The following is a 27,425-nucleotide window of genomic DNA, read 5'->3' as shown; positions in this document are numbered from 1 at the left end:
CTAGATACACTGTCCTTTCCCCCTCTGGGACCGGGTCTCACAGTGCGTTAGATACACTGTCCTTTCCCCCTCTGGGACCGGGTCTCTCTCTGCGTTAGATACACTGTCCTTTCCCCCTCTGGGACCGGGTCTCACCGTGCGTTAGATACACTGTCCTTTCCCCCTCTGGGACCGGGTCTCACAGTGTGTTAGATGCACTGTCCTTTCCCCCTCTGGGACCGGGTCTCACAGTGTGTTAGATACACTGTCCTTTCCCCCTCTGGGACCGGGTCTCACAGTGCGTTAGATACACTGTCCTTTCGCCCTCTGGGACCGGGTCTCACAGTGCGTTAGATACACTGTCCTTTCCCCCTCTGGGACCGGGTCTCACAGTGCGTTAGATACACTGTCCTTTCCCCATCTGGGACCGGGTCTCACAGTGCGTTAGATACACTGTCCTTTCCCCCTCTGGGACCGGGTCTCTCAGTGCGTTAGATACACTGTCCTTTCCCCCTCTGGGACCGGGTCTCACAGTGCGTTAGATACACTGTCCTTTCCCCCTCTGGGACCGGGTCTCACAGTGCGTTAGATACACTGTCCTTTCCCCCTCTGGGACCGGGTCTCACAGTGCGTTAGATACACTGTCCTTTCCCCCTCTGGGACCGGGTCTCACAGTGCGTTAGATACACTGTCCTTTCCCCCTCTGGGACCGGGTCTCACAGAGCGTTAGATACACTGTCCTTTCCCCCTCTGGGACCGGGTCTCACAGTGCGTTAGATACACTGTCCTTTCCCCCTCTGGGACCGGGTCTCACAGTGTGTTAGATACACTGTCCTTTCCCCCTCTGGGACCGGGCCTCACAGTGCGTTAGATGCACTGTCCTTTCCCCCTCTGGGACCGGGTCTCACAGTGCGTTAGATACACTGTCCTTTCCCCCTCTGGGACCGGGTCTCACAGTGCGTTAGATACACTGTCCTTTCCCCCTCTGGGACCGGGTCTCACAGTGCGTTAGATACACTGTCCTTTCCCCCTCTGGGACTGGGTCTCACAGTGTGTTAGATACACTGTCCTTTCCCCCTCTGGGACCGGGTCTCACAGTACGTTAGATTCACTGTCCTTTCCCCCTCTGGGACCGGGTCTCACAGTGCGTTAGATACACTGTCCTTTCCCCCTCTGGGACCGGGTCTCACAGTGTGTTAGATACACTGTCCTTTCCCCCTCTGGGACCGGGTCTCACAGTGGGTTAGATACACTGTCCTTTCCCCCTCTGGGACCGGGTCTCACAGTGCGTTAGATACACTGTCCTTTCCCCCTCTGGGACCGGGTCTCACCGTGCGTTAGATACACTGTCCTTTCCCCCTCTGGGACCGGGTCTCACAGTGCGTTAGATACACTGTCCTTTCCCCCTCTGGGACCGGGTCTCTCTCTGCGTTAGATACACTGTCCTTTCCCCCTCTGGGACCGGGTCTCACCGTGCGTTAGATACACTGTCCTTTCCCCCTCTGGGACCGGGTCTCACAGTGCGTTAGATACACTGTCCGTTCCCCCTCTGGGACCGGGTCTCTCTCTGCGTTAGATACACTGTCCTTTCCCCCTCTGGGACCAGGTCTCACAGTGCGTTAGATACACTGTCCTTTCCCCCTCTGGGACCGGGTCTCACAGTGCGTTAGATACACTGTCCTTTCCCCCTCTGGGACCGGGTCTCACAGTGCGTTAGATACACTGTCCTTTCCCCCTCTGGGACCGGGTCTCACAGTGCGTTAGATACACTGTCCTTTCCCCCTCTGGGACCGGGTCTCACAGTGCGTTAGATACACTGTCCTTTCCCCCTCTGGGACCGGGTCTCACAGTGCGTTAGATACACTGTCCTTTCCCCCTCTGGGACCGGGTCTCACAGTGCGTTAGATACACTGTCCTTTCCCCCTCTGGGACCGGGTCTCACAGTGCGTTAGACACACTGTCCTTTCCCCCTCTGGGACCGGGTCTCACAGTGCGTTAGATACACTGTCCTTTCCCCCTCTGGGACCGGGTCTCACAGTGCGTTAGATACACTGTCCTTTCCCCCTCTGGGACCGGGTCTCACAGTGCGTTAGATACACTGTCCTTTCCCCTTCTGGGACCGGGTCTCACAGTGCGTTAGATACACTGTCCTTTCCCCCTCTGGTACCGGGTCTCACAGTGCGTTAGATACACTGTCCTTTCCCCCTCTGGGACCGGGTCTCACAGTGTGTTAGATACACTGTCCTTTCCCCCTCTGGGACCGGGTCTCACAGTGCGTTAGATACACTGTCCTTTCCCCCTCTGGGACCGGGTCTCACAGTGCGTTAGATACACTGTCCTTTCCCCCTCTGGGACTGGGTCTCACAGTGTGTTAGATACACTGTCCTTTCCCCCTCTGGGACCGGGTCTCACAGTGCGTTAGATACACTGTCCTTTCCCCCTCTGGGACCGGGTCTCACAGTGCGTTAGATACACTGTCCTTTCCCCCTCTGGGACCGGGTCTCACAGTGCGTTAGATACACTGTCCTTTCCCCCTCTGGGACCGGGTCTCACACTGCGTTAGATACACTGTCCTTTCCCCCTCTGGGACTGGGTCTCACAGTGTGTTAGATACACTGTCCTTTCCCCCTCTGGGACCGGGTCTCACAGTGCGTTAGATTCACTGTCCTTTCCCCCTCTGGTACCGGGTCTCACAGTGCGTTAGATACACTGTCCTTTCCCCCTCTGGGACCGGGTCTCACAGTGCGTTAGATACACTGTCCTTTCCCCCTCTGGGACCGGGTCTCACAGTGCGTTAGATACACTGTCCTTTCCCCCTCTGGGACCGGGTCTCATAGTGTGTTAGATACACTGTCCTTTCCCACTCTGGGACCGGGTCTCACAGTGGGTTAGATACACTGTCCTTTCCCCCTCTGGGACCGGGTCTCTCTCTGCGTTAGATACACTGTCCTTTCCCCCTCTGGGACCAGGTCTCACAGTGCGTTAGATACACTGTCCTTTCCCCCTCTGGGACCGGGTCTCACAGTGCGTTAGATACACTGTCCTTTCCCCCTCTGGGACCGGGTCTCACAGTGCGTTAGATACACTGTCCTTTCCCCCTCTGGGACCGGGTCTCACAGTGCGTTAGATACACTGTCCTTTCCCCCTCTGGGACCGGGTCTCACACTGCGTTAGATACACTGTCCTTTCCCCCTCTGGGACCGGGTCTCACAGTGTGTTAGATACACTGTCCTTTCCCCCTCTGGGACCGGGTCTCACAGTGCGTTAGATACACTGTCCTTTCCCCCTCTGGGACCGGGTCTCACAGAGCGTTAGATACACTGTCCTTTCCCCCTCTGGGACCGGGTCTCACAGTGCGTTAGATACACTGTCCTTTCCCCCTCTGGGACCGGGTCTCACAGTGCGTTAGATACACTGTCCTTTCCCCCTCTGGGAATGGGTCTCACAGTGCGTTAGATACACTGCCCTTTCCCCCTCTGGGACCGGGTCTCACAGTGTGTTAGATACACTGTCCTTTCCCCCTCTGGGACCGGGTCTCACAGTGCGTTAGATACACTGTCCTTTCCCCCTCTGTGACCGGGTCTCACAGTGCGTTAGATACACTGTCCTTTCGCCCTCTGGGACCGGGTCTCACAGTGTGTCAGATACACTGTCCTTTCCCCCTCTGGGACCGGGTGTCACAGTGTGCTAGATACACTGTCCTTTCCCCCTCTGGGACCGGGTCTCACAGTGTGTTAGATACACTGTCCTTTCCCCCTCTGGGACCGGGTCTCACAGTGCGTTAGATACACTGTCCTTTCCCCCTCTGGGACCGGGTCTCACCGTGCGTTAGATACACTGTCCTTTCCCCCTCTGGGACCGGGTCTCACACTGCGTTAGATACACTGTCCTTTCTCCCTCTGGGACCGGGTCTCACAGTGCGTTAGATAACCTGTCCTTTCCCCCTCTGGGACCGGGTCTCACACGGCGTTAGATACACTGTCCTTTCCCCCTCTGGGACCGGGTCTCACAGTGCGTTAGATACACTGTCCTTTCCCCCTCTGGGACCGGGTCTCACAGTGCGTTAGATACACTGTCCTTTCCCCCTCTGGGACCGGGTCTCACAGTGCGTTAGATACACTGTCCTTTCCCCCTCTGGGACCGGGTCTCACAGTGCGTTAGATACACTGTCCTTTCCCCCTCTGGGACCGGGTCTCACAGTATGTTAGATACACTGTCCTTTCCCCCTCTGGGACCGGGTCTCACAGTGGGTTAGATACACTGTCCTTTCCCCCTCTGGGACCGGGTCTCACAGTGCGTTAGATACACTGTCCTTTCCCCCTCTGGGACCGGGTCTGACCGTGCGTTAGATACACTGTCCTTTCCCCCTCTGGGACCGGGTCTCACAGTGCGTTAGATACACTGTCCTTTCCCCCTCTGGGACCGGGTCTCTCTCTGCGTTGGATACACTGTCCTTTCCCCCTCTGGGACCGGGTCTCACCGTGCGTTAGATACACTGTCCTTTCCCCCTCTGGGACCGGGTCTCACAGTGCGTTAGATACACTGTCCTTTCCCCCTCTGGGACCGGGTCTCTCTCTGCGTTAGATACACTGTCCTTTCCCCCTCTGGGACCAGGTCTCACAGTGCGTTAGATACACTGTCCTTTCCCCCTCTGGGACCGGGTCTCACAGTGCGTTAGATACACTGTCCTTTCCCCCTCTGGGACCGGGTCTCACAGTGCGTTAGATACACTGTCCTTTCCCCCTCTGGGACCGGGTCTCACAGTGCGTTAGATACACTGTCCTTTCCCCCTCTGGGACCGGGTCTCACAGTGCGTTAGATACACTGTCCTTTCCCCCTCTGGGACCGGGTCTCACAGTGCGTTAGATACACTGTCCTTTCCCCCTCTGGGACTGGGTCTCACAGTGCGTTAGATACACTGTCCTTTCCCCCTCTGGGACCGGGTCTCACAGTGCGTTAGACACACTGTCCTTTCCCCCTCTGGGACCGGGTCTCACAGTGCGTTAGATACACTGTCCTTTCCCCCTCTGGGACCGGGTCTCACAGTGCGTTAGATACACTGTCCTTTCCCCCTCTGGGACCGGGTCTCACAGTGCGTTAGATACACTGTCCTTTCCCCTTCTGGGACCGGGTCTCACAGTGCGTTAGATACACTGTCCTTTCCCCCTCTGGTACCGGGTCTCACAGTGCGTTAGATACACTGTCCTTTCCCCCTCTGGGACCGGGTCTCACAGTGTGTTAGATACACTGTCCTTTCCCCCTCTGGGACCGGGTCTCACAGTGCGTTAGATACACTGTCCTTTCCCCCTCTGGGACCGGGTCTCACAGTGCGTTAGATACACTGTCCTTTCCCCCTCTGGGACCGGGTCTCACAGTGCGTTAGATACACTGTCCTTTCCCCCTCTGGGACCGGGTCTCACAGTGCGTTAGATACACTGTCCTTTCCCCCTCTGGGACCGGGTCTCACAGTGCGTTAGATACACTGTCCTTTCCCCCTCTGGGACCGGGTCTCACAGTGCGTTAGATACACTGTCCTTTCCCCCTCTGGGACCGGGTCTCACACTGCGTTAGATACACTGTCCTTTCCCCCTCTGGGACTGGGTCTCACAGTGTGTTAGATACACTGTCCTTTCCCCCTCTGGGACCGGGTCTCACAGTGCGTTAGATTCACTGTCCTTTCCCCCTCTGGGACCGGGTCTCACAGTGCGTTAGATACACTGTCCTTTCCCCCTCTGGGACCGGGTCTCATAGTGTGTTAGATACACTGTCCTTTCCCACTCTGGGACCGGGTCTCACAGTGGGTTAGATACACTGTCCTTTCCCCCTCTGGGACCGGGTCTCTCTCTGCGTTAGATACACTGTCCTTTCCCCCTCTGGGACCAGGTCTCACAGTGCGTTAGATACACTGTCCTTTCCCCCTCTGGGACCGGGTCTCACAGTGCGTTAGATACACTGTCCTTTCCCCCTCTGGGACCGGGTCTCACAGTGCGTTAGATACACTGTCCTTTCCCCCTCTGGGACCGGGTCTCACAGTGCGTTAGATACACTGTCCTTTCCCCCTCTGGGACCGGGTCTCACAGTGCGTTAGATACACTGTCCTTTCCCCCTCTGGGACCGGGTCTCACAGTGTGTTAGATACACTGTCCTTTCCCCCTCTGGGACCGGGTCTCACAGTGCGTTAGATACACTGTCCTTTCCCCCTCTGGGACCGGGTCTCACAGAGCGTTAGATACACTGTCCTTTCCCCCTCTGGGACCGGGTCTCACAGTGCGTTAGATACACTGTCCTTTCCCCCTCTGGGACCGGGTCTCACAGTGCGTTAGATACACTGTCCTTTCCCCCTCTGGGACCGGGTCTCACAGTGCGTTAGATACACTGTCCTTTCCCCCTCTGGGACCGGGTCTCACAGTGTGTTAGATACACTGTCCTTTCCCCCTCTGGGACCGGGTCTCACAGTGCGTTAGATACACTGTCCTTTCCCCCTCTGGGACCGGGTCTCACAGTGCGTTAGATACACTGTCCTTTCCCCCTCTGGGACCGGGTCTCACAGTGCGTTAGATGCACTGTCCTTTCCCCCTCTGGGACCGGGTCTCACAGTGTGTTAGATACACTGTCCTTTCCCCCTCTGGGACCGGGTCTCACAGTGTGTTAGATACACTGTCCTTTCCCCCTCTGGGACCGGGTCTCACAGTGTGTTAGATACACTGTCCTTTCCCCCTCTGGGACCGGGTCTCACAGTGCGTTAGATACACTGTCCTTTCCCCCTCTGGGACCGGGTCTCACAGTGTGTTAGATACACTGTCCTTTCCCCCTCTGGGACCGGGTCTCACAGTGCGTTAGATGCACTGTCCTTTCCCCCTCTGGGACCGGGTCTCACAGTGTGTTAGATACACTGTCCTTTCCCCCCCTGGGACCGGGTCTCACAGTGCGTTAGATACACTGTCCTTTCCCCCTCTGGGACCGGGTCTCACAGTGCGTTAGATACACTGTCCTTTCCCCCTCTGGGACCGGGTCTCACAGTGTGTTAGATACACTGTCCTTTCCCCCTCTGGGACTGGGTCTCACAGTGTGTTAGATACACTGTCCTTTCCCCCTCTGGGACCGGGTCTCACAGTGCGTTAGATACACTGTCCTTTCCCCCTCTGGGACCGGGTCTCACAGTGTGTTAGATACACTGTCCTTTCCCCCTCTGGGACCGGGTCTCACAGTGCGTTAGATACACTGTCCTTTCCCCCTCTGGGACCGGGTCTCACAGTGTGTTAGATACACTGTCCTTTCCCCCTCTGGGACAGGGTCTCACAGTGCGTTAGATACACTGTCCTTTCCCCCTCTGGGACCGGGTCTCACAGTGCTTTAGATACACTGTCCTTTCCCCCTCTGGGACCGGGTCTCACAGTGCGTTAGATACACTGTCCTTTCCCCCTCTGGGACCGGGTCTCACAGTGTGTTAGATACACTGTCCTTTCCCCCTCTGGGACCGGGTCTCACAGTGCGTTAGATACACTGTCCTTTCCCCCTCTGGGACCGGGTCTCACAGTGCGTTAGATACACTGTCCTTTCCCCCTCTGGGACCGGGTCTCACAGTGCGTTAGATACACTGTCCTTTCCCCCTCTGGGACCGGGTCTCACAGTGCGTTAGATACACTGTCCTTTCCCCCTCTGGGACCGGGTCTCACAGTGCGTTAGATACACTGTCCTTTCCCCCTCTGGGACCGGGTCTCACAGTGCGTTAGATACACTGTCCTTTCCCCCTCTGGGACCGGGTCTCACACTGCGTTAGATACACTGTCCTTTCCCCCTCTGGGACTGGGTCTCACAGTGTGTTAGATACACTGTCCTTTCCCCCTCTGGGACCGGGTCTCACAGTGCGTTAGATTCACTGTCCTTTCCCCCTCTGGGACCGGGTCTCACAGTGCGTTAGATACACTGTCCTTTCCCCCTCTGGGACCGGGTCTCACCGTGCGTTAGATACACTGTCCTTTCCCCCTCTGGGACCGGGTCTCACAGTGCGTTAGATACACTGTCCTTTCCCCCTCTGGGACCGGGTCTCTCTCTGCGTTAGATACACTGTCCTTTCCCCCTCTGGGACCGGGTCTCACCGTGCGTTAGATACACTGTCCTTTCCCCCTCTGGGACCGGGTCTCACAGTGCGTTAGATACACTGTCCTTTCCCCCTCTGGGACCGGGTCTCTCTCTGCGTTAGATACACTGTCCTTTCCCCCTCTGGGACCAGGTCTCACAGTGCGTTAGATACACTGTCCTTTCCCCCTCTGGGACCGGGTCTCACAGTGCGTTAGATACACTGTCCTTTCCCCCTCTGGGACCGGGTCTCACAGTGCGTTAGATACACTGTCCTTTCCCCCTCTGGGACCGGGTCTCACAGTGCGTTAGATACACTGTCCTTTCCCCCTCTGGGACCGGGTCTCACAGTGCGTTAGATACACTGTCCTTTCCCCCTCTGGGACCGGGTCTCACAGTGCGTTAGATACACTGTCCTTTCCCCCTCTGGGACTGGGTCTCACAGTGCGTTAGATACACTGTCCTTTCCCCCTCTGGGACCGGGTCTCACAGTGCGTTAGACACACTGTCCTTTCCCCCTCTGGGACCGGGTCTCACAGTGCGTTAGATACACTGTCCTTTCCCCCTCTGGGACCGGGTCTCACAGTGCGTTAGATACACTGTCCTTTCCCCCTCTGGGACCGGGTCTCACAGTGCGTTAGATACACTGTCCTTTCCCCCTCTGGGACCGGGTCTCACACTGCGTTAGATACACTGTCCTTTCCCCCTCTGGGACTGGGTCTCACAGTGTGTTAGATACACTGTCCTTTCCCCCTCTGGGACCGGGTCTCACAGTGCGTTAGATTCACTGTCCTTTCCCCCTCTGGGACCGGGTCTCACAGTGCGTTAGATACACTGTCCTTTCCCCCTCTGGGACCGGGTCTCATAGTGTGTTAGATACACTGTCCTTTCCCACTCTGGGACCGGGTCTCACAGTGGGTTAGATACACTGTCCTTTCCCCCTCTGGGACCGGGTCTCTCTCTGCGTTAGATACACTGTCCTTTCCCCCTCTGGGACCAGGTCTCACAGTGCGTTAGATACACTGTCCTTTCCCCCTCTGGGACCGGGTCTCACAGTGCGTTAGATACACTGTCCTTTCCCCCTCTGGGACCGGGTCTCACAGTGCGTTAGATACACTGTCCTTTCCCCCTCTGGGACCGGGTCACACAGTGCGTTAGATACACTGTCCTTTCCCCCTCTGGGACCGGGTCTCACAGTGCGTTAGATACACTGTCCTTTCCCCCTCTGGGACCGGGTCTCACAGTGTGTTAGATACACTGTCCTTTCCCCCTCTGGGACCGGGTCTCACAGTGCGTTAGATACACTGTCCTTTCCCCCTCTGGGACCGGGTCTCACAGAGCGTTAGATACACTGTCCTTTCCCCCTCTGGGACCGGGTCTCACAGTGCGTTAGATACACTGTGCTTTCCCCCTCTGGGACCGGGTCTCACAGTGCGTTAGATACACTGTCCTTTCCCCCTCTGGGACCGGGTCTCACAGTGCGTTAGATACACTGTCCTTTCCCCCTCTGGGACCGGGTCTCACAGTGTGTTAGATACACTGTCCTTTCCCCCTCTGGGACCGGGTCTCACAGTGCGTTAGATACACTGTCCTTTCCCCCTCTGGGACCGGGTCTCACAGTGCGTTAGATACACTGTCCTTTCCCCCTCTGGGACCGGGTCTCACAGTGCGTTAGATACACCGTCCTTTCCCCCTCTGGGACCGGGTCTCACAGTGTGTTAGATACGCTGTCCTTTCCCCCTCTGGGACCGGGTCTCACAGTGCGTTAGATACACTGTCCTTTCCCCCTCTGGGACCGGGTCTCACAGTGCGTTAGATGCACTGTCCTTTCCCCCTCTGGGACCGGGTCTCACAGTGTGTTAGATACACTGTCCTTTCCCCCTCTGGGACCGGGTCTCACAGTGTATTAGATACACTGTCCTTTCCCCCTCTGGGACCGGGTCTCACAGTGTGTTAGATACACTGTCCTTTCCCCCTCTGGGACCGGGTCTCACAGTGCGTTAGATACACTGTCCTTTCCCCCTCTGGGACCGGGTCTCACAGTGTGTTAGATACACTGTCCTTTCCCCCTCTGGGACCGGGTCTCACAGTGCGTTAGATGCACTGTCCTTTCCCCCTCTGGGACCGGGTCTCACAGTGTGTTAGATACACTGTCCTTTCCCCCTCTGGGACCGGGTCTCACAGTGTGTTAGATACACTGTCCTTTCCCCCTCTGGGACCGGGTCTCACAGTGTGTTAGATACACTGTCCTTTCCCCCTCTGGGACCGGGTCTCACAGTGCGTTAGATACACTGTCCTTTCCCCCTCTGGGACCGGGTCTCACAGTGCGTTAGATACACTGTCCTTTCCCCCTCTGGGACCGGGTCTCACAGTGTGTTAGATACACTGTCCTTTCCCCCTCTGGGACCGGGTCTCACAGTGTGTTAGATACACTGTCCTTTCCCCCTCTGGGACCGGGTCTCACAGTGCGTTAGATACACTGTCCTTTCCCCCTCTGGGACCGGGTCTCACAGTGCGTTAGATACACTGTCCTTTCCCCCTCTGGGACCGGGTCTCACAGTGCGTTAGATACACTGTCCTTTCCCCCTCTGGGACCGGGTCTCACAGTGCGTTAGATACACTGTCCTTTCCCCCTCTGGGACCGGGTCTCACAGTGCGTTAGATACACTGTCCTTTCCCCCTCTGGGACCGGGTCTCACAGTGCTTTAGATACACTGTCCTTTCCCCCTCTGGGACCGGGTCTCACAGTGCGTTAGATACACTGTCCTTTCCCCCTCTGGGACCGGGTCTCACAGTGTGTTAGATACACTGTCCTTTCCCCCTCTGGGACCGGGTCTCACAGTGCGTTAGATACACTGTCCTTTCCCCCTCTGGGACTGGGTCTCACAGTGCGTGAGACACACTGTCCTTTCCCCCTCTGGGACCGGGTCTCTCAGTGCGTTAGACACACTGTCCTTTCCCCCTCTGGGACCGGGTCTCACAGTGTGTTAGATACACTGTCCTTTCCCCCTCTGGGACCGGGTCTCACAGTGCGTTAGATACACTGTCCTTTCCCCCTCTGGGACCGGGTCTCACAGTGTGTTAGATACACTGTCCTTTCCCCCTCTGGGACCGGGTCTCACAGTGCGTTAGATACACTGTCCTTTCCCCCTCTGGGACCGGGTCTCACAGTGCGTTAGATACACTGTCCTTTCCCCCTCTGGGACCGGGTCTCTCAGTGTGTTAGATACACTGTCCTTTCCCCCTCTGGGACCGGGTCTCACAGTGCGTTAGATACACTGTCCTTTCCCCCTCTGGGACCGGGTCTCTCAGTGTGTTAGATACACTGTCCTTTCCCCCTCTGGGACCGGGTCTCACAGTGCGTTAGATACACTGTCCTTTCCCCCTCTGGGACCGGGTCTCTCAGTGTGTTAGATACACTGTCCTTTCCCCCTCTGGGACCGGGTCTCACAGTGTGTTAGATACACTGTCCTTTCCCCCTCTGGGACCGGGTCTCACAGTGTGTTAGATACACTGTCCTTTCCCCCTCTGGGACCGGGTCTCACAGTGCGTTAGATACACTGTCCTTTCCCCCTCTGGGACCGGGTCTCTCAGTGTGTTAGATACACTGTCCTTTCCCCCTCTGGGACCGGGTCTCACAGTGCGTTAGATACACTGTCCTTTCCCCCTCTGGGACCGGGTCTCACACTGCGTTAGATACACTGTCCTTTCCCCCTCTGGGACCAGGTCTCACAGTGCGTTAGATACACTGTCCTTTCCCCCTCTGGGACCGGGTCTCACAGTGTGTTAGATACACTGTCCTTTCCCCCTCTGGGACCGGGTCTCACAGTGCGTTAGATACACTGTCCTTTCCCCCTCTGGGACCAGGTCTCACAGTGCGTTAGATACACTGTCCTTTCCCCCTCTGGGACCGGGTCTCACAGTGCGTTAGATACACTGTCCTTTCCCCCTCTGGGACCGGGTCTCACAGTGCGTTAGATACACTGTCCTATCCCCCTCTGGGACCGGGTCTCACAGTGCGTTAGATACACTGTCCTTTCCCCCTCTGGGACCAGGTCTCACACTGCGTTCGATGCACTGATGTACATCCGGCCTGTCCCGAGCTGAAAGCCTGGGACTCAGTTACCCACCTGATCTCCTTCGATGCGCTGTTTCACTTCCCACTTTGTCCGGTTGCTCCCAGGCCCGAAAATGACCACCTGTCCCCTGTGCTTATAACGCGGGGCGCCGACAACGGAGAAGGATTGGCTCCCGAGTCTGGCTTTCACTATGGAATATCCTGAGACACGGACAGGGGGGGAAAGATGTCCAATCACTGAGGGTCCTTGGCATAAAGGAATGGAGGGAGAGAGGGAGGGATGGAGGAAGGGAGGGAGGGATGGAGAGAGGGAGTGAGGGAGGGAGAGAGGGAGGGAGTGAGGAACGGAGAGAGCGAGAGATGGAGGAAGGGACGGAGAGGCGGGGGGAATGAGCGATGGAGGGAGAGAGGGACAGAAGGACTTAGAGAGAGAGAGAAGGAGGGAGAGAGGGAGAGAAGGAGGGAGGGAGAGAGAGAGAGGGAAGAAGGCAGGGAGGGAGAGGTGGGGGGAATGAGCGATGGAGGGAGATAGAGAGAGAAGGAGGGAGAGAGGGAGAGAAGGAGGGTGGAAGGTAGGGGAGAGTGGGAGAGAGGGAGAAAGGGAGGGACGGTAAGGGGGTGAGTGGAAGGGAGGGAGGGATAGAGGGAGATAGATATTGTAGCGCTCCCTCAGTACTGACCCTCCGACAGTGCGGCGCTCCCTCAGTACCGACCCTCCCACAGTGCGGCGCTCCCTCTGTACCGACCCTCCGACAGTGCGGCGCTCCCTCAGTACTGACCCTCCGACAGTGCGGCGCTCCCTCAGCACCGACCCTCCGACAGTGCGGCGCTCCCTCAGTACCGACCCTCCGACAGTGCGGCGCTCCCTCAGTACCGACCCTCCGACAGTGCGGCGCTCCCTCAGTACCGACCCTCCGACAGTGCGGCGCTCCCTCAGTACCGACCCTCCGACAGTGCGGCGCTCCCTCAGTACTGACCCTCCGACAGTGCGGCGCTCCCTCAGTACTGACCCTCCGACAGTGCGGCGCTCCCTCAGTACCGACCCTCCGACAGTGCGGCGCTCCCTCAGCACCGACCCTCCGACAGCGCGGCGCTCCCTCAGTCCCGACCCTCCGACAGTGCGGCGCTCCCTCGGTACTGGGTGACCGGGGAGCGGGGGCCTGGATCATGGGGGCTCGAGTCCCTGGAGCGAGTGTGGGGCTCGACCCCACGACCTTGTGACCCCTCACCCTCCTCACCCAGGTACGATTCGGCCATGTCTTTGAGCGTTGAGTCCTGGATAACCTCCTCCTGCCCGTCTTGAACCTTGACCAGCGCGCCCGACCAGTCGTTCGCTCCCACGGCTCCCAACACAATGGCGTCCTGCGTGGGGAAGGGCAAGGAGGGCTGGTTAGAGGGGAGAGTTTAGCCCGACAAGACCTCCCGTCAATAAAGCACCCTTAACGGTATGAAACGGCCCCCAAGACCCTTCGCTGGAGGGTTATCAGACACAATCTGACCCCGGGGCCACAGGAGGAGATATCGGGACAGGTGACCAAAAGCTCCGCCAATGAGGGAGGGTTTCAGGAGGGTCTCAGAGGAGGAGACGGAGGAGGGGGAGGTTTAGGGAGGGAATTCCAGAGCTCGGGGCCCGGGCGGCTGAAGGCATGGCCGCCAATGGTGGAGCGAAGAGGCCGGAATTCATGCAGGACGATGGGGAGAGAGCGGGGCAGTGGGATTAGTTTGGGGATTGATACAGGGCTATGGGGGAGAGAGCGGGGCAGTGGGATTAGTTTGGGGATCGATACAGGGCTATGGGGAGAGAGTGGGGCAGTGGGATTAGTTTGGGGATCGATACAGGACTATGGGGAGAGAGCGGGGCAGTGGGATTAGTTTGGGGATTGATACAGGGCTATGGGGAGAGAGCGGGGCAGTGGGATTAGTTTGGGATTGATACAGGGCTATGGGGAGAGAGCGGGGCAGTGGGATTAGTTTGGGGATCGATACAGGGCAATGGGGAGAGAGCGGGGCAGTGGGATTAGTTTGGGGATTGATACAGGGCTATGGGGAGAGAGCGGGGCAGTGGGATTAGTTTGGGGATCGATACAGGGCAATGGGGAGAGAGCGGGGCAGTGGGATTAGTTTGGGGATTGATACAGGGCTATGGGGAGAGAGCGGGGCAGTGGGATTAGTTTGGGGATTGATACAGGGCTATGGGGAGAGAGTGGGGCAGTGGGATTAGTTTGGGGATCGATACAGGGCTATGGGGAGAGAGCGGGGCAGTGGGATTAGTTTGGGGATTGATACAGGGCTATGGGGAGAGAGCGGGGCAGTGGGATTAGTTTGGGGATTGATACAGGGCTATGGGGAGAGAGCGGGGCAGTGGGATTAGTTTGGGGATTGATACAGGGCTATGGGGAGAGAGCGGGGCAGTGGGATTAGTTTGGGGATCGATACAGGGCTATGGGGAGAGAGTGGGGCAGTGGGATTAGTTTGGGGATTGATACAGGGCTATGGAGAGAGAGTGGGGCAGTGGGATTAGTTTGGGGATTGATACAGGGCTATGGGGAGAGAGCAGGGCAGTGGGATTAGTTTGGGGATTGATACAGGGCTATGGGGAGAGAGCGGGGCAGTGGGATTAGTTTGGGGATCGATACAGGTCTATGGGGAGAGAGCGGGGCAGTGGGATTAGTTTGGGGAACGATACAGGGCTATGGGGAGAGAGCGGAGCAGTGGGATTAGTTTGGGATTGATACAGGGCTATGGCGAGAGAGTGGGGCAGTGGGATTAGTTTGGGGATTGATACGGGGCTATGGGGAGAGAGTGGGGCAGTGGGATTAGTTTGGGGATTGATACAGGGCTATGGGGAGAGAGCGGGGCAGTGGGATTAGTTTGGGGATCGATACAGGGCTATGGGGAGAGAGTGGGGCAGTGGGATTAGTTTCGGGATCGATACAGGGCTATGGGGAGAGAGTGGGGCAGTGGGATTAGTTTGGGGATCGATACAGGGCTATGGGGAGAGAGTGGGGCAGTGGGATTAGTTTGGGGATCGATACAGGGCTATGGGGAGAGAGTGGGGCAGTGGGATTAGTTTGGGGATTGATACAGGGCTATGGGGAGAGAGTGGGGCAGTGGGATTAGTTTGGGGATCGATACAGGACTATGGGGAGAGAGTGGGGCAGTGGGATTAGTTTGGGGATTGATACAGGGCGATGGGGAGAGAGTGGGGCAGTGGGATTAGTTTGGGGATCGATGCAGGGCTATGGGGAGAGAGTGGGGCAGTGGGATTAGTTTGGGGATCGATACAGGGCTATGGGGAGAGAGCGGGGCAGTGGGATTAGTTTGGGGATTGATACAGGGCTATGGGGAGAGAGCGGGGCAGTGGGATTAGTTTGGGGATCGATACAGGGCTATGGGGAGAGAGTGGGGCAGTGGGATTAGTTTGGGGATTGATACAGGGCTATGAGAGAGAGTGGGGCAGTGGGATTAGTTTGGGGATTGATACAGGGCTGTGGGGAGAGAGCGGGGCAGTGGGATTAGTTTGGGATTGATACAGGGCTATGGGGAGAGAGCGGGGCAGTGGGATTAGTTTGGGGATGGATACAGGACTATGGGGAGAGAGCGGGGCAGTGGGATTAGTTTGGGGATCGATACAGGGCTATGGGGAGAGAGCGGGGCAGTGGGATTAGTTTGGGGATTGATTGGTACATACTTCTTCGAAGATTGCACTGAATCCTGCTTGAGCCATCTCAAGATGGAAGGAACTTTTCCCCGATGAATTCCCGGTTCCTGCAGCAAGAGAGAAACACTGGATTTTAGGGGTACAGAATCGGGAAGGGTCCAGGAACAGGAAAATATGGAGCAGAAGAACATGGGGAGGAAATGGGAATCGTTCCCACTCGGGACTTGGAGGATGGACAGACTGGAGAACAGTGGGGTATAGAGAGAGGGGGGACACACTGGGGAACAGTGGGGTATAGAGAGAGGGGGGACACACTGGGGAACAGTGGGGTATAGAGAGAGAGGGGACACACTGGGGAACAGTGGGGTATAGAGAGAGAGGGGACACACTGGGGAACAGTGGGGTATAGAGAGAGGGGGGACACACTGGGGAACAGTGGGGTATAGAGAGAGAGGGGACACACTGGGGAACAGTGGGGTATATAGAGAGAGGGGACACACTGGGGAACAGTGGGGTATAGAGAGAGGGGACACACTGGGGAACAGTGGGGTATAGAGAGAGGGGGGACACACTGGGGAACAGTGGGGTATAGAGAGAGGGGACACACTGGGGAACAGTGGGGTACAGAGAGAGAGGACACACTGGGGAACAGTGGGGTATAGAGAGAGAGGGGACAGACTGGGGAACAGTGGGGTATAGAGAGAGGGGGGACACACTGGGGAACAGTGGGGTATAGAGAGAGGGGACACACTGGGGAACAGTGGGGTATAGAGAGAGAGGGGACACACTGGGGAACAGTGGGGTATAGAGAGAGGGGACACACTGGGGAACAGTGGGGTATAGAGAGAGGGGACACACTGGGGAACAGTGGGGTATAGAGAGAGGGGACACACTGGGGAACAGTGGGGTATAGAGAGAGAGGGGACACACTGGGGAACAGTGGGGTATAGAGAGAGAGGGGACACACTGGGGAACAGTGGGGTATAGAGAGAGGGGACACACTGGGGAACAGTGGGGTATAGAGAGAGGGGACACACTGGGGAACAGTGGGGTATAGAGAGAGAGGGGACACACTGGGGAACAGTGGGGTATAGAGAGAGGGGACACACTGGGGAACAGTGGGGTATTGAGAGAGGGGACACACTGGGGAACAGTGGGGTATAGAGAGAGGGGACACACTGGGGAACAGTGGGGTATAGAGAGAGGGGACACACTGGGGAACAGTGGGGTATAGAGAGAGGGGACACACTGGGGAACAGTGGGGTATTGAGAGAGGGGACACACTGGGGAACAGTGGGGTATAGAGAGAGGGGACACACAATTCGGAACAGTGGGGTATAGAGAGAGGGGACACACTGGGGAACAGTGGGGTATCGAGAGAGAGGGGACACACTGGGGAACAGTGGGGTATAGAGAGAGGGGACACACTGGGGAACAGTGGGGTATAGAGAGAGGGGACACACTGGGGAACAGTGGGGTATAGAGAGAGAGGGGACACACTGGGGAACAGTGGGGTATAGAGAGAGGGGACACACTGGGGAACAGTGGGGTATAGAGAGAGGGGACACACTGGGGAACAGTGGGGTATAGAGAGAGGGGACACACTGGGGAACAGTGGGGTATAGAGAGAGGGGACACACTGGGGAACAGTGGGGTATAGAGAGAGAGGACACACTGGGGAACAGTGGGGTATAGAGAGAGAGGGGACAGACTGGGGAACAGTGGGGCATAGAGAGAGAGGGGACACACTGGGGAACAGTGGGGTATAGAGAGAGGGGACACACTGGGGAACAGTGGGGTATAGAGAGAGAGGGGACACACTGGGGAACAGTGGGGTATAGAGAGAGAGGGGACACACTGGGGAACAGTGGGGTATAGAGAGAGGGGGACACACTGGGGAACAGTGGGGTATAGAGAGAGGGGACACACTGGGGAACAGTGGGGTATAGAGAGAGGGGACACACTGGGGAACAGTGGGGTATGGAGAGAGAGGGGACACACTGGGGAACAGTGGGGTATAGAGAGAGAGGGGACACACTGGGGAACAGTGGGGTATAGAGAGAGAGGGGACACACTGGGGAACAGTGGGGTATAGAGAGAGGGGACAGACTGGGGAACAATGGGGTATAGAGAGAGGGGACACACTGGGGAACAGTGGGGTATAGAGAGAGAGGGGACACACTGGGGAACAGTGGGGTATAGAGAGAGAGGGGACACACTGGGGAACAGTGGGGTATAGAGAGAGGGGACACACTGGGGAACAGTGGGGTATAGAGAGAGAGGGGACACACTGGGGAACAGTGGGGTATAGAGAGAGAGGGGACACACTGGGGAACAGTGGGGTATGGAGAGAGAGGGGACACACTGGGGAACAGTGGGGTATAGAGAGAGGGGGACACACTGGGGAACAGTGGGGTATAGAGAGAGGGGACACACTGGGGAACAGTGGGGTATAGAGAGAGGGGACACACTGGGGAACAGTGGGGTATAGAGAGAGAGGGGACACACTGGGGAACAGTGGGGTATAGAGAGAGAGGGGACACACTGGGGAACAGTGGGGTATTGAGAGAGGGGACACACTGGGGAACAGTGGGGTGTAGAGAGAGAGGACACACTGGGGAACAGTGGGGTATTGAGAGAGGGGACACACTGGGGAACAGTGGGGTATAGAGAGAGAGGGGACACACTGGGGAACAGTGGGGTATAGAGAGAGAGGGGACACACTGGGGAACAGTGGGGTATAGAGAGAGAGGGGACACACTGGGGAACAGTGGGGTATAGAGAGAGGGGACACACTGGGGAACAGTGGGGTATAGAGAGAGGGGACACACTGGGGAACAGTGGGGTATAGAGAGAGGGGACACACTGGGGAACAGTGGGGTATAGAGAGGGGGACACACTGGGGAACAGTGGGGTATAGAGAGAGGGGACACACTGGGGAACAGTGGGGTATAGAGAGAGGGGACACACTGGGGAACAGTGGGGTATAGAGAGAGAGGGGACACACTGGGGAACAGTGGGGTATAGAGAGAGAGGGGACACACTGGGGAACAGTGGGGTATAGAGAGAGGGGACACACTGGGGAACAGTGGGGTATAGAGAGAGGGGGGACACACTGGGGAACAGTGGGGTATAGAGAGAGAGGGGACACACTGGGGAACAGTGGGGTATAGAGAGAGGGGACACACTGGGGAACAGTGGGGTATAGAGAGGGGACACACTGGGGAACAGTGGGGTATAGAGAGAGGGGGGACACACTGGGGAACAGTGGGGTATAGAGAGAGGGGACACACTGGGGAACAGTGGGGTATAGAGAGAGGGGACACACTGGGGAACAGTGGGGTATAGAGAGAGAGGACAGACCCTCCCGAACTCTGCGTTGACAAACCCAACACGGCCATGAGGTAATCATCCAATGAAAAGGCCCAGCGAGCTGGGATTAAAGGTGACATTAGTCAAAATGGCGAACCTTCGATGGCAAATATCTTCTCCTTTAATTTCTCGTTGATATTTTCCAGTGCAGCAAAGTTGTTCACCTTCAACACAAAATCCACTGAGGGTTTGGACGCGATTATATTGAGCTCCTCTGTCGCCCTCTGAGTACTGAAAGCATCGCCGACCTGATTGAGAGAGAAAAGGACAGTGTATCTAACGCACTGTGAGACCCGGTCCCAGAGGGGGAAAGGACAGTGTATCTAACGCACTGTGAGACCCGGTCCCAGAGGGGGAAAGGACAGTGTATCTAACACACTGTGAGACCCGGTCCCAGAGGGGGAAAGGACAGTGTATCTAACGCACTGTGAGACCCGGTCCCAGAGGGGGAAAGGACAGTGTATCTAACGCACTGTGAGACCCGGTCCCAGAGGGGGAAAGGACAGTGTATCTAACGCACTGTGAGACCCGGTCCCAGAGGGGGAAAGGACAGTGTATCTAACACACTGTGAGACCCGGTCCCAGAGGGGGAAAGGACAGTGTATCTAACACACTGTGAGACCCGGTCCCAGAGGGGGAAAGGACAGTGTATCTAACGCACTGTGAGACCCGGTCCCAGAGTGGGAAAGGACAGTGTATCTAACGCACTGTGAGACCCGGTCCCAGAGGGGGAAAGGACAGTGTATCTAACACACTGTGAGACCCGGTCCCAGAGGGGGAAAGGACAGTGTATCTAACGCACTGTGAGACCCGGTCCCAGAGGGGGAAAGGACAGTGTATCTAACGCACTGTGAGACCCGGTCCCAGAGGGGGAAAGGACAGTGTATCTAACGCACTGTGAGACCCGGTCCCAGAGGGGGAAAGGACAGTGTATCTAACGCACTGTGAGAGCCGGTCCCAGAGGGGGAAAGGACAGTGTATCTAACGCACTGAGAGACCCGGTCCCAGAGGGGGAAAGGACAGTGTATCTAACGCACTGTGAGACCCGATCCCAGAGGGGGAAAGGACAGTGTCTCTAACGCACTGTGAGACCCGGTCCCAGAGGGGGAAAGGACAGTGTATCTAACGCACTGAGAGACCCGGTCCCAGAGGGGGAAAGGACAGTGTATCTAACGCACTGTGAGACCCGGTCCCAGAGGGGGAAAGGACAGTGTGTCTAACGCACTGTGAGACCCGGTCCCAGAGGGGGAAAGGACAGTGTATCTAACGCACTGTGAGACCCGGTCCCAGAGGGGGAAAGGACAGTGTATCTAACGCACTGTGAGACCCGGTCCCAGAGGGGGAAAGGACAGTGTATCTAACCCACTGTGAGACCCGGTCCCAGAGGGGGAAAGGACAGTGTATCTAACGCACTGTGAGACCCGGTCCCAGAGGGGGAAAGGACAGTGTATCTAACACACTGTGAGACCCGGTCCCAGAGGGGGAAAGGACAGTGTATCTAACACACTGTGAGACCCAGTCCCAGAGGGGGAAAGGACAGTGTATCTAACGCACTGTGAGACCCGGTCCCAGAGGGGGAAAGGACAGTGTATCTAACGCACTGTGAGACCCGGTCCCAGAGGGGGAAAGGACAGTGTATCTAACACACTGTGAGACCCGGTCCCAGAGGGGGAAAGGACAGTGTATCTAACACACTGTGAGACCCGGTCCCAGAGGGGGAAAGGACAGTGTATCTAACGCACTGTGAGACCCGGTCCCAGAGGGGGAAAGGACAGTGTATCTAACACACTGTGAGACCCGGTCCCAGAGGGGGAAAGGACAGTGTATCTAACACACTGTGAGACCCGGTCCCAGAGGCGGAAAGGACAGTGTATCTAACGCACTGTGAGACCCGGTCCCAGAGGGGGAAAGGACAGTGTATCTAACGCACTGTGAGACCCGGTCCCAGAGGGGGAAAGGACAGTGTATCTAACGCACTGTGAGACCCGGTCCCAGAGGGGGAAAGGACAGTGTATCTAACGCACTGTGAGACCCGGTCCCAGAGGGGGAAAGGACAGTGTGTCTAACGCACTGTGAGACCCGGTCCCAGAGGGGGAAAGGACAGTGTATCTAACGCACTGTGAGACCTGGTCCCAGAGGGGGAAAGGACAGTGTATCTAACGCACTGTGAGACCCGGTCCCAGAGGGGGAAAGGACAGTGTATCTAACACACTGTGAGACCCGGTCCCAGAGGGGGAAAGGACAGTGTATCTAACGCACTGTGAGACCCGGTCCCAGAGGGGGAAAGGACAGTGTATCTAACGCACTGTGAGACCCGGTCCCAGAGGGGGAAAGGACAGTGTATCTAACACACTGTGACACCCGGTCCCAGAGGGGGAAAGGACAGTGTATCTAACGCACTGTGAGACCCGGTCCCAGAGGGGGAAAGGACAGTGTATCTAACGCACTGTGAGACCCGGTCCCAGAGGGGGAAAGGACAGTGTATCTAACGCACTGTGAGACCCGGTCCCAGAGGGGGAAAGGACAGTGTATCTAACGCACTGTGAGACCCGGTCCCAGAGGGGGAAAGGACAGTGTGTCTAACGCACTGTGAGACCCGGTCCCAGAGGGGGAAAGGACAGTGTATCTCACGCACTGTGAGACCCGGTCCCAGAGGGGGAAAGGACAGTGTATCTAACGCAGTGTGAGACCCGGTCCCAGAGGGGGAAAGGACAGTGTATCTCACTCACTGTGAGACCCGGTCCCAGAGGGGGAAAGGACAGTATATCTAACGCACTGGGAGACCCGGTCCCAGAGGGGGAAAGGACAGTATATCTAACGCACTGGGAGACCCGGTCCCAGAGGGGGAAAGGACAGTGTATCTAACTCACTGTGAGACCCGGTCCCAGAGGGGGAAAGGACAGTATATCTAACGCACTGGGAGACCCGGTCCCAGAGGGGGAAAGGACAGTATATCTAACGCACTGGGAGACCCGGTCCCAGAGGGGGAAAGGACAGTGTATCTAACACACTGTGAGACCCGGTCCCAGAGGGGGAAAGGACAGTGTATCTAACGCACTGAGAGACCCGGTCCCAGAGGGGGAAAGGACAGTGTATCTAACACACTGTGAGACCCGGTCCCAGAGGGGGAAAGGACAGTGTATCTAACACACTGAGAGACCCGGTCCCAGAGGGGGAAAGGACAGTGTATCTAACGCACTGTGAGACCCGGTCCCAGAGGGGGAAAGGACAGTGTATCTAACGCACTGAGAGACCCGGTCCCAGAGGGGGAAAGGACAGTGTATCTAACGCACTGTGAGACCCGGTCCCAGAGGGGGAAAGGACAGTGTATCTAACGCACCGTGAGACCCGGTCCCAGAGGGGGAAAGGACGGTGTATCTAACGCACTGTGAGACCCGGTCCCAGAGGGGGAAAGGACAGTGTATCTAACGCACTGTGAGACCCGGTCCCAGAGGGGGAAAGGACAGTGCATCTAACACACTGTGAGACCCGGTCCCAGAGGGGGAAAGGACAGTGTATCTAACGCACTGTGACACCCAGTCCCAGAGGGGGAAAGGACAGTGTATCCAACACACTGTGAGACCCGGTCCCAGAGGGGGAAAGGACAGTGTATCTAACGCACTGTGAGACCCGGTCCCAGAGGGGGAAAGGACAGTGTATCTAACGCACTGTGAGACCCGGTCCCAGAGGGGGAAAGGACAGTGTATCTAACGCACTGTGAGACCCGGTCCCAGAGGGGGAAAGGACAGTGTGTCTAACACACTGAGAGACCCGGTCCCAGAGGGGGAAAGGACAGTGTATCTAACGCACTGTGAGACCCGGTCCCAGAGGGGGAAAGGACAGTGTATCTAACGCACTGTGAGACCCGGTCCCAGAGGGGGAAAGGACAGTGTATCTAACGCACTGTGAGACCCGGTCCCAGAGGGGGAAAGGACAGTATATCTAACGCACTGTGAGACCCGGTCCCAGAGGGGGAAAGGACAGTGTATCTAACGCACTGTGAGACCCGGTCCCAGAGGCGGAAAGGACAGTGTATCTAACGCACTGTGAGACCCGGTCCCAGAGGGGGAAAGGACAGTGTATCTAACACACTGTGAGACCCGGTCACAGAGGGGGAAAGGACAGTGTATCTAACGCACTGTGAGACCCGGTCCCAGAGGGGGAAAGGACAGTGTATCTAACACACTGTGAGACCCGGTCCCAGAGGGGGAAAGGACAGTGTATCTCACGCACTGTGAGACCCGGTCCCAGAGGGGGAAAGGACAGTGTATCTAACGCACTGTGAGACCCGGTCCCAGAGGGGGAAAGGACAGTGTATCTAACGCACTGTGAGACCCAGGGAATACTCACCCCAATCGCATAACGAAGAATATTCTTCTTTTTGGCTGCTGCTATCGCGTCTGGAAAAGTGACATCCACGTCATTGGACTCTCCATCTGTGATCACAATCATTACCCAGGTGGCTGTCGTCCGAGCTCCCTGATCTTCCCTGAAGATCTTTTCCCTGAAACGGAGAACGAAACGAGTGGAGTGAACCCCCGAGGCCTCCTTCCATCCCCCATCCCCTCCGTAGCCATCAGCTCATCTGATCTCCCTGCTGCTCCCCCCACCCTCCCCCCGTATCCTCACCCCCACCCAGTCCCGATCGCCCATCACTCCCCCTCCCTGTGCTCGCTGGACCCACACTGCCTCCCCGTCCCCCTCAACGCCTCGATTTGAAAATTCCCCATTCTGCTGGCCGTGGCCCTTCGGCCCCCCCCCTTCCCTATCTCTGTAACCCCCTCCAGCTCTCTCTGTGTGTGAGGGTGCGGAGTTCGATGGGGGTACAGTGTCTCTCTCTCTCTCTCTGTGTGTGAGGGTGCGGAGTTCGATGGGGGTACAGTGTCTCTCTCTCTCTCTCTCTCTGTGTGAGGGTGCGGAGTTCGATGGGGGTACAGTGTCTCTCTCTCTCTCTCTCTCTGTGTGAGGGTGCGGAGTTCGATGGGGGTACAGTGTCTCTCTCTCTCTCTCTCTCTGTGTGAGGGTGCGGAGTTCGATGGGGGTACAGTGTCTCTCTCTCTCTCTGCGTGTGAGGGTGCGGAGTTCGATGGGGGTACAGTGTCTTTCTCTCTCTGTGTGTGAGGGTGCGGATTTCGATGGGGGTACAGTGTCTCTCTCTCTCTCTCTGTGTGAGGGTGCGGAGTTCGATGGGGGTACAGTGTCTCTCTCTCTCTCTCTGTGTGTGAGGGTGCGGAGTTCGATGGGGGTACAGTGTCTCTCTCTCTCTCTCTGTGTGTGAGGGTGCGGAGTTCGATGGGGGTACAGTGTCTCTCTCTCTCTCTCTCTCTGTGTGTGAGGGTGCGGAGTTCGATGGGGGTACAGTGTCTCTCTCTCTCTCTGTGTGTGAGGGTGCGGAGTTCGATGGGGGTACAGTGTCTCTCTCTCTCTCTCTGTGTGTGAGGGTACGGAGTTCGATGGGGGTACAGTGTCTCTCTCTCTCTCTCTCTCTCTCTGTGTGTGTGAGGGTGCGGAGTTCGATGGGGGTACAGTGTCTCTCTCTCTCTCTCTCTCTGTGTGTGAGGGTGCGGAGTTCGATGGGGGTACAGTGTCTCTCTCTCTCTCTCTCTCTGTGTGTGAGGGTGCGGAGTTCGATGGGGGTACAGTGTCTCTCTCTCTCTCTCTCTCTGTGTGTGAGGGTGCGGAGTTCGATGGGGGTACAGTGTCTCTCTCTCTCTCTCTGTGTGTGAGGGTGCGGAGTTCGATGGGGGTACAGTGTCTCTCTCTCTCTCTCTGTGTGAGGGTGCGGAGTTCGATGGGGGTACAGTGTCTCTCTCTCTCTCTCTCTCTCTGTGTGTGAGGGTGCGGAGTTCGATGGGGGTACAGTGTCTCTCTCTCTCTCTCTGTGTGTGAGGGTGCGGAGTTCGATGGGGGTACAGTGTCTCTCTCTCTCTCTCTCTCTCTCTGTGTGAGGGTGCGGAGTTCGATGGGGGTACAGTGTCTCTCTCTCTCTCTCTCTGTGTGAGGGTGCGGAGTTCGATGGGGGTACAGTGTCTCTCTCTCTCTCTCTCTCTCTCTGTGTGAGGGTGCGGAGTTCGATGGGGGTACAGTGTCTCTCTCTCTCTCTCTCTCTCTGTGTGAGGGTGCGGAGTTCGATGGGGGTACAGTGTCTCTCTCTCTCTCTCTCTCTGTGTGAGGGTGCGGAGTTCGATGGGGGTACAGTGTCTCTCTCTCTCTCTCTCTGTGTGTGAGGGTGCGGAGTTCGATGGGGGTACAGTGTCTCTCTCTCTCTCTCTGTGTGTGAGGGTGCGGAGTTCGATGGGGGTACAGTGTCTCTCTCTCTCTCTCTCTCTCTGTGTGAGGGTGCGGAGTTCGATGGGGGTACAGTGTCTCTCTCTCTCTCTCTCTCTCTGTGTGAGGGTGCGGAGTTCGATGGGGGTACAGTGTCTCTCTCTCTCTCTCTCTCTGTGTGTGAGGGTGCGGAGTTCGATGGGGGTACAGTGTCTCTCTCTCTCTCTCTGTGTGTGAGGGTGCGGAGTTCGATGGGGGTACAGTGTCTCTCTCTCTCTCTCTCTGTGTGTGAGGGTGCGGAGTTCGATGGGGGTACAGTGTCTCTCTCTCTCTCTCTCTCTCTCTGTGTGTGAGGGTGCGGAGTTCGATGGGGGTACAGTGTCTCTCTCTCTCTCTCTCTCTGTGTGTGAGGGTGCGGAGTTCGATGGGGGTACAGTGTCTCTCTCTCTCTCTCTCTCTGTGTGTGAGGGTGCGGAGTTCGATGGGGGTACAGTGTCTCTCTCTCTCTCTCTCTCTGTGTGTGTGAGGGTGCGGAGTTCGATGGGGGTACAGTGTCTCTCTCTCTCTCTCTCTCTCTGTGTGAGGGTGCGGAGTTCGATGGGGGTACAGTGTCTCTCTCTCTCTCTCTCTGTGTGAGGGTGCGGAGTTCGATGGGGGTACAGTGTCTCTCTCTCTCTCTCTCTGTGTGTGAGGGTGCGGAGTTCGATGGGGGTACAGTGTCTCTCTCTCTCTCTCTCTCTCTGTGTGAGGGTGCGGAGTTCGATGGGGGTATAGTGTCTCTCTCTCTCTCTCTCTGTGTGAGGGTGCGGAGTTCGATGGGGGTACAGTGTCTCTCTCTCTCTCTGTGTGTGAGGGTGCGGAGTTCGATGGGGGTACAGTGTCTCTCTCTCTCTCTCTCTGTGTGTGAGGGTGCGGAGTTCGATGGGGGTACAGTGTCTCTCTCTCTCTCTCTCTCTCTGTGTGAGGGTGCGGAGTTCGATGGGGGTACAGTGTCTCTCTCTCTCTCTCTCTCTCTGTGTGTGTGAGGGTGCGGAGTTCGATGGGGGTACAGTGTCTCTCTCTCTCTCTCTCTCTCTGTGTGAGGGTGCGGAGTTCGATGGGGGTACAGTGTCTCTCTCTCTCTCTCTCTCTGTGTGTGAGGGTGCGGAGTTCGATGGGGGTACAGTGTCTCTCTCTCTCTCTCTGTGTGTGTGAGGGTGCGGAGTTCGATGGGGGTACAGTGTCTCTCTCTCTCTCTCTCTGTGTGAGGGTGCGGAGTTCGATGGGGGTACAGTGTCTCTCTCTCTCTCTCTGTGTGTGAGGGTGCGGAGTTCGATGGGGGTACAGTGTCTCTCTCTCTCTCTCTCTCTGTGTGTGAGGGTGCGGAGTTCGATGGGGGTACAGTGTCTCTCTCTCTCTCTCTCTCTCTGTGTGTGTGAGGGTGCGGAGTTCGATGGGGGTACAGTGTCTCTCTCTCTCTCTCTCTCTGTGTGTGAGGGTGCGGAGTTCGATGGGGGTACAGTGTCTCTCTCTCTCTCTCTCTCTGTGTGTGAGGGTGCGGAGTTCGATGGGGGTACAGTGTCTCTCTCTCTCTCTCTCTCTGTGTGAGGGTGCGGAGTTCGATGGGGGTACAGTGTCTCTCTCTCTCTCTCTCTCTGTGTGAGGGTGCGGAGTTCGATGGGGGTACAGTGTCTCTCTCTCTCTCTCTGTGTGAGGGTGCGGAGTTCGATGGGGGTACAGTGTCTCTCTCTCTCTCTCTCTCTCTGTGAGGGTGCGGAGTTCGATGGGGGTACAGTGTCTCTCTCTCTCTCTCTCTGTGTGTGTGAGGGTGCGGAGTTCGATGGGGGTACAGTGTCTCTCTCTCTCTCTCTGTGTGAGGGTGCGGAGTTCGATGGGGGTACAGTGTCTCTCTCTCTCTCTCTCTGTGTGTGAGGGTGCGGAGTTCGATGGGGGTACAGTGTCTCTCTCTCTCTCTCTCTGTGTGAGGGTGCGGAGTTCGATGGGGGTACA

At 57.0% G+C, this 27,425-nt stretch overlaps 1 protein-coding gene across 1 annotated transcript in view; it reads right to left on the bottom strand.

The window, feature by feature from the left end:
- The window catches only part of LOC137308292 (integrin alpha-X-like), a gene marked incomplete at both ends in the record, with an annotated part of 30,755 nt that extends 7,082 nt beyond the window's left edge, over positions 1-23,673 (bottom strand). The window contains 5 exons of the mRNA XM_067977104.1: positions 12,189-12,337; positions 13,375-13,498; positions 15,828-15,904; positions 19,267-19,417; positions 23,520-23,673. Of these exons, the coding sequence (XP_067833205.1) occupies positions 12,189-12,337; positions 13,375-13,498; positions 15,828-15,904; positions 19,267-19,417; positions 23,520-23,673 (655 nt within the window). The remainder of the gene's footprint in view (positions 1-12,188; positions 12,338-13,374; positions 13,499-15,827; positions 15,905-19,266; positions 19,418-23,519) is intronic.
- Positions 23,674-27,425: the final 3,752 nt, after the last annotated feature.

This window comes from Heptranchias perlo, unplaced genomic scaffold, assembly GCF_035084215.1.
Source record: "Heptranchias perlo isolate sHepPer1 unplaced genomic scaffold, sHepPer1.hap1 HAP1_SCAFFOLD_1271, whole genome shotgun sequence".
Classification (NCBI taxonomy): domain Eukaryota; kingdom Metazoa; phylum Chordata; class Chondrichthyes; order Hexanchiformes; family Hexanchidae; genus Heptranchias; species Heptranchias perlo.
The sequence above is the reverse complement of the archived record's forward strand: the minus strand, read 5'-3'. Positions and strand labels throughout refer to the sequence as shown.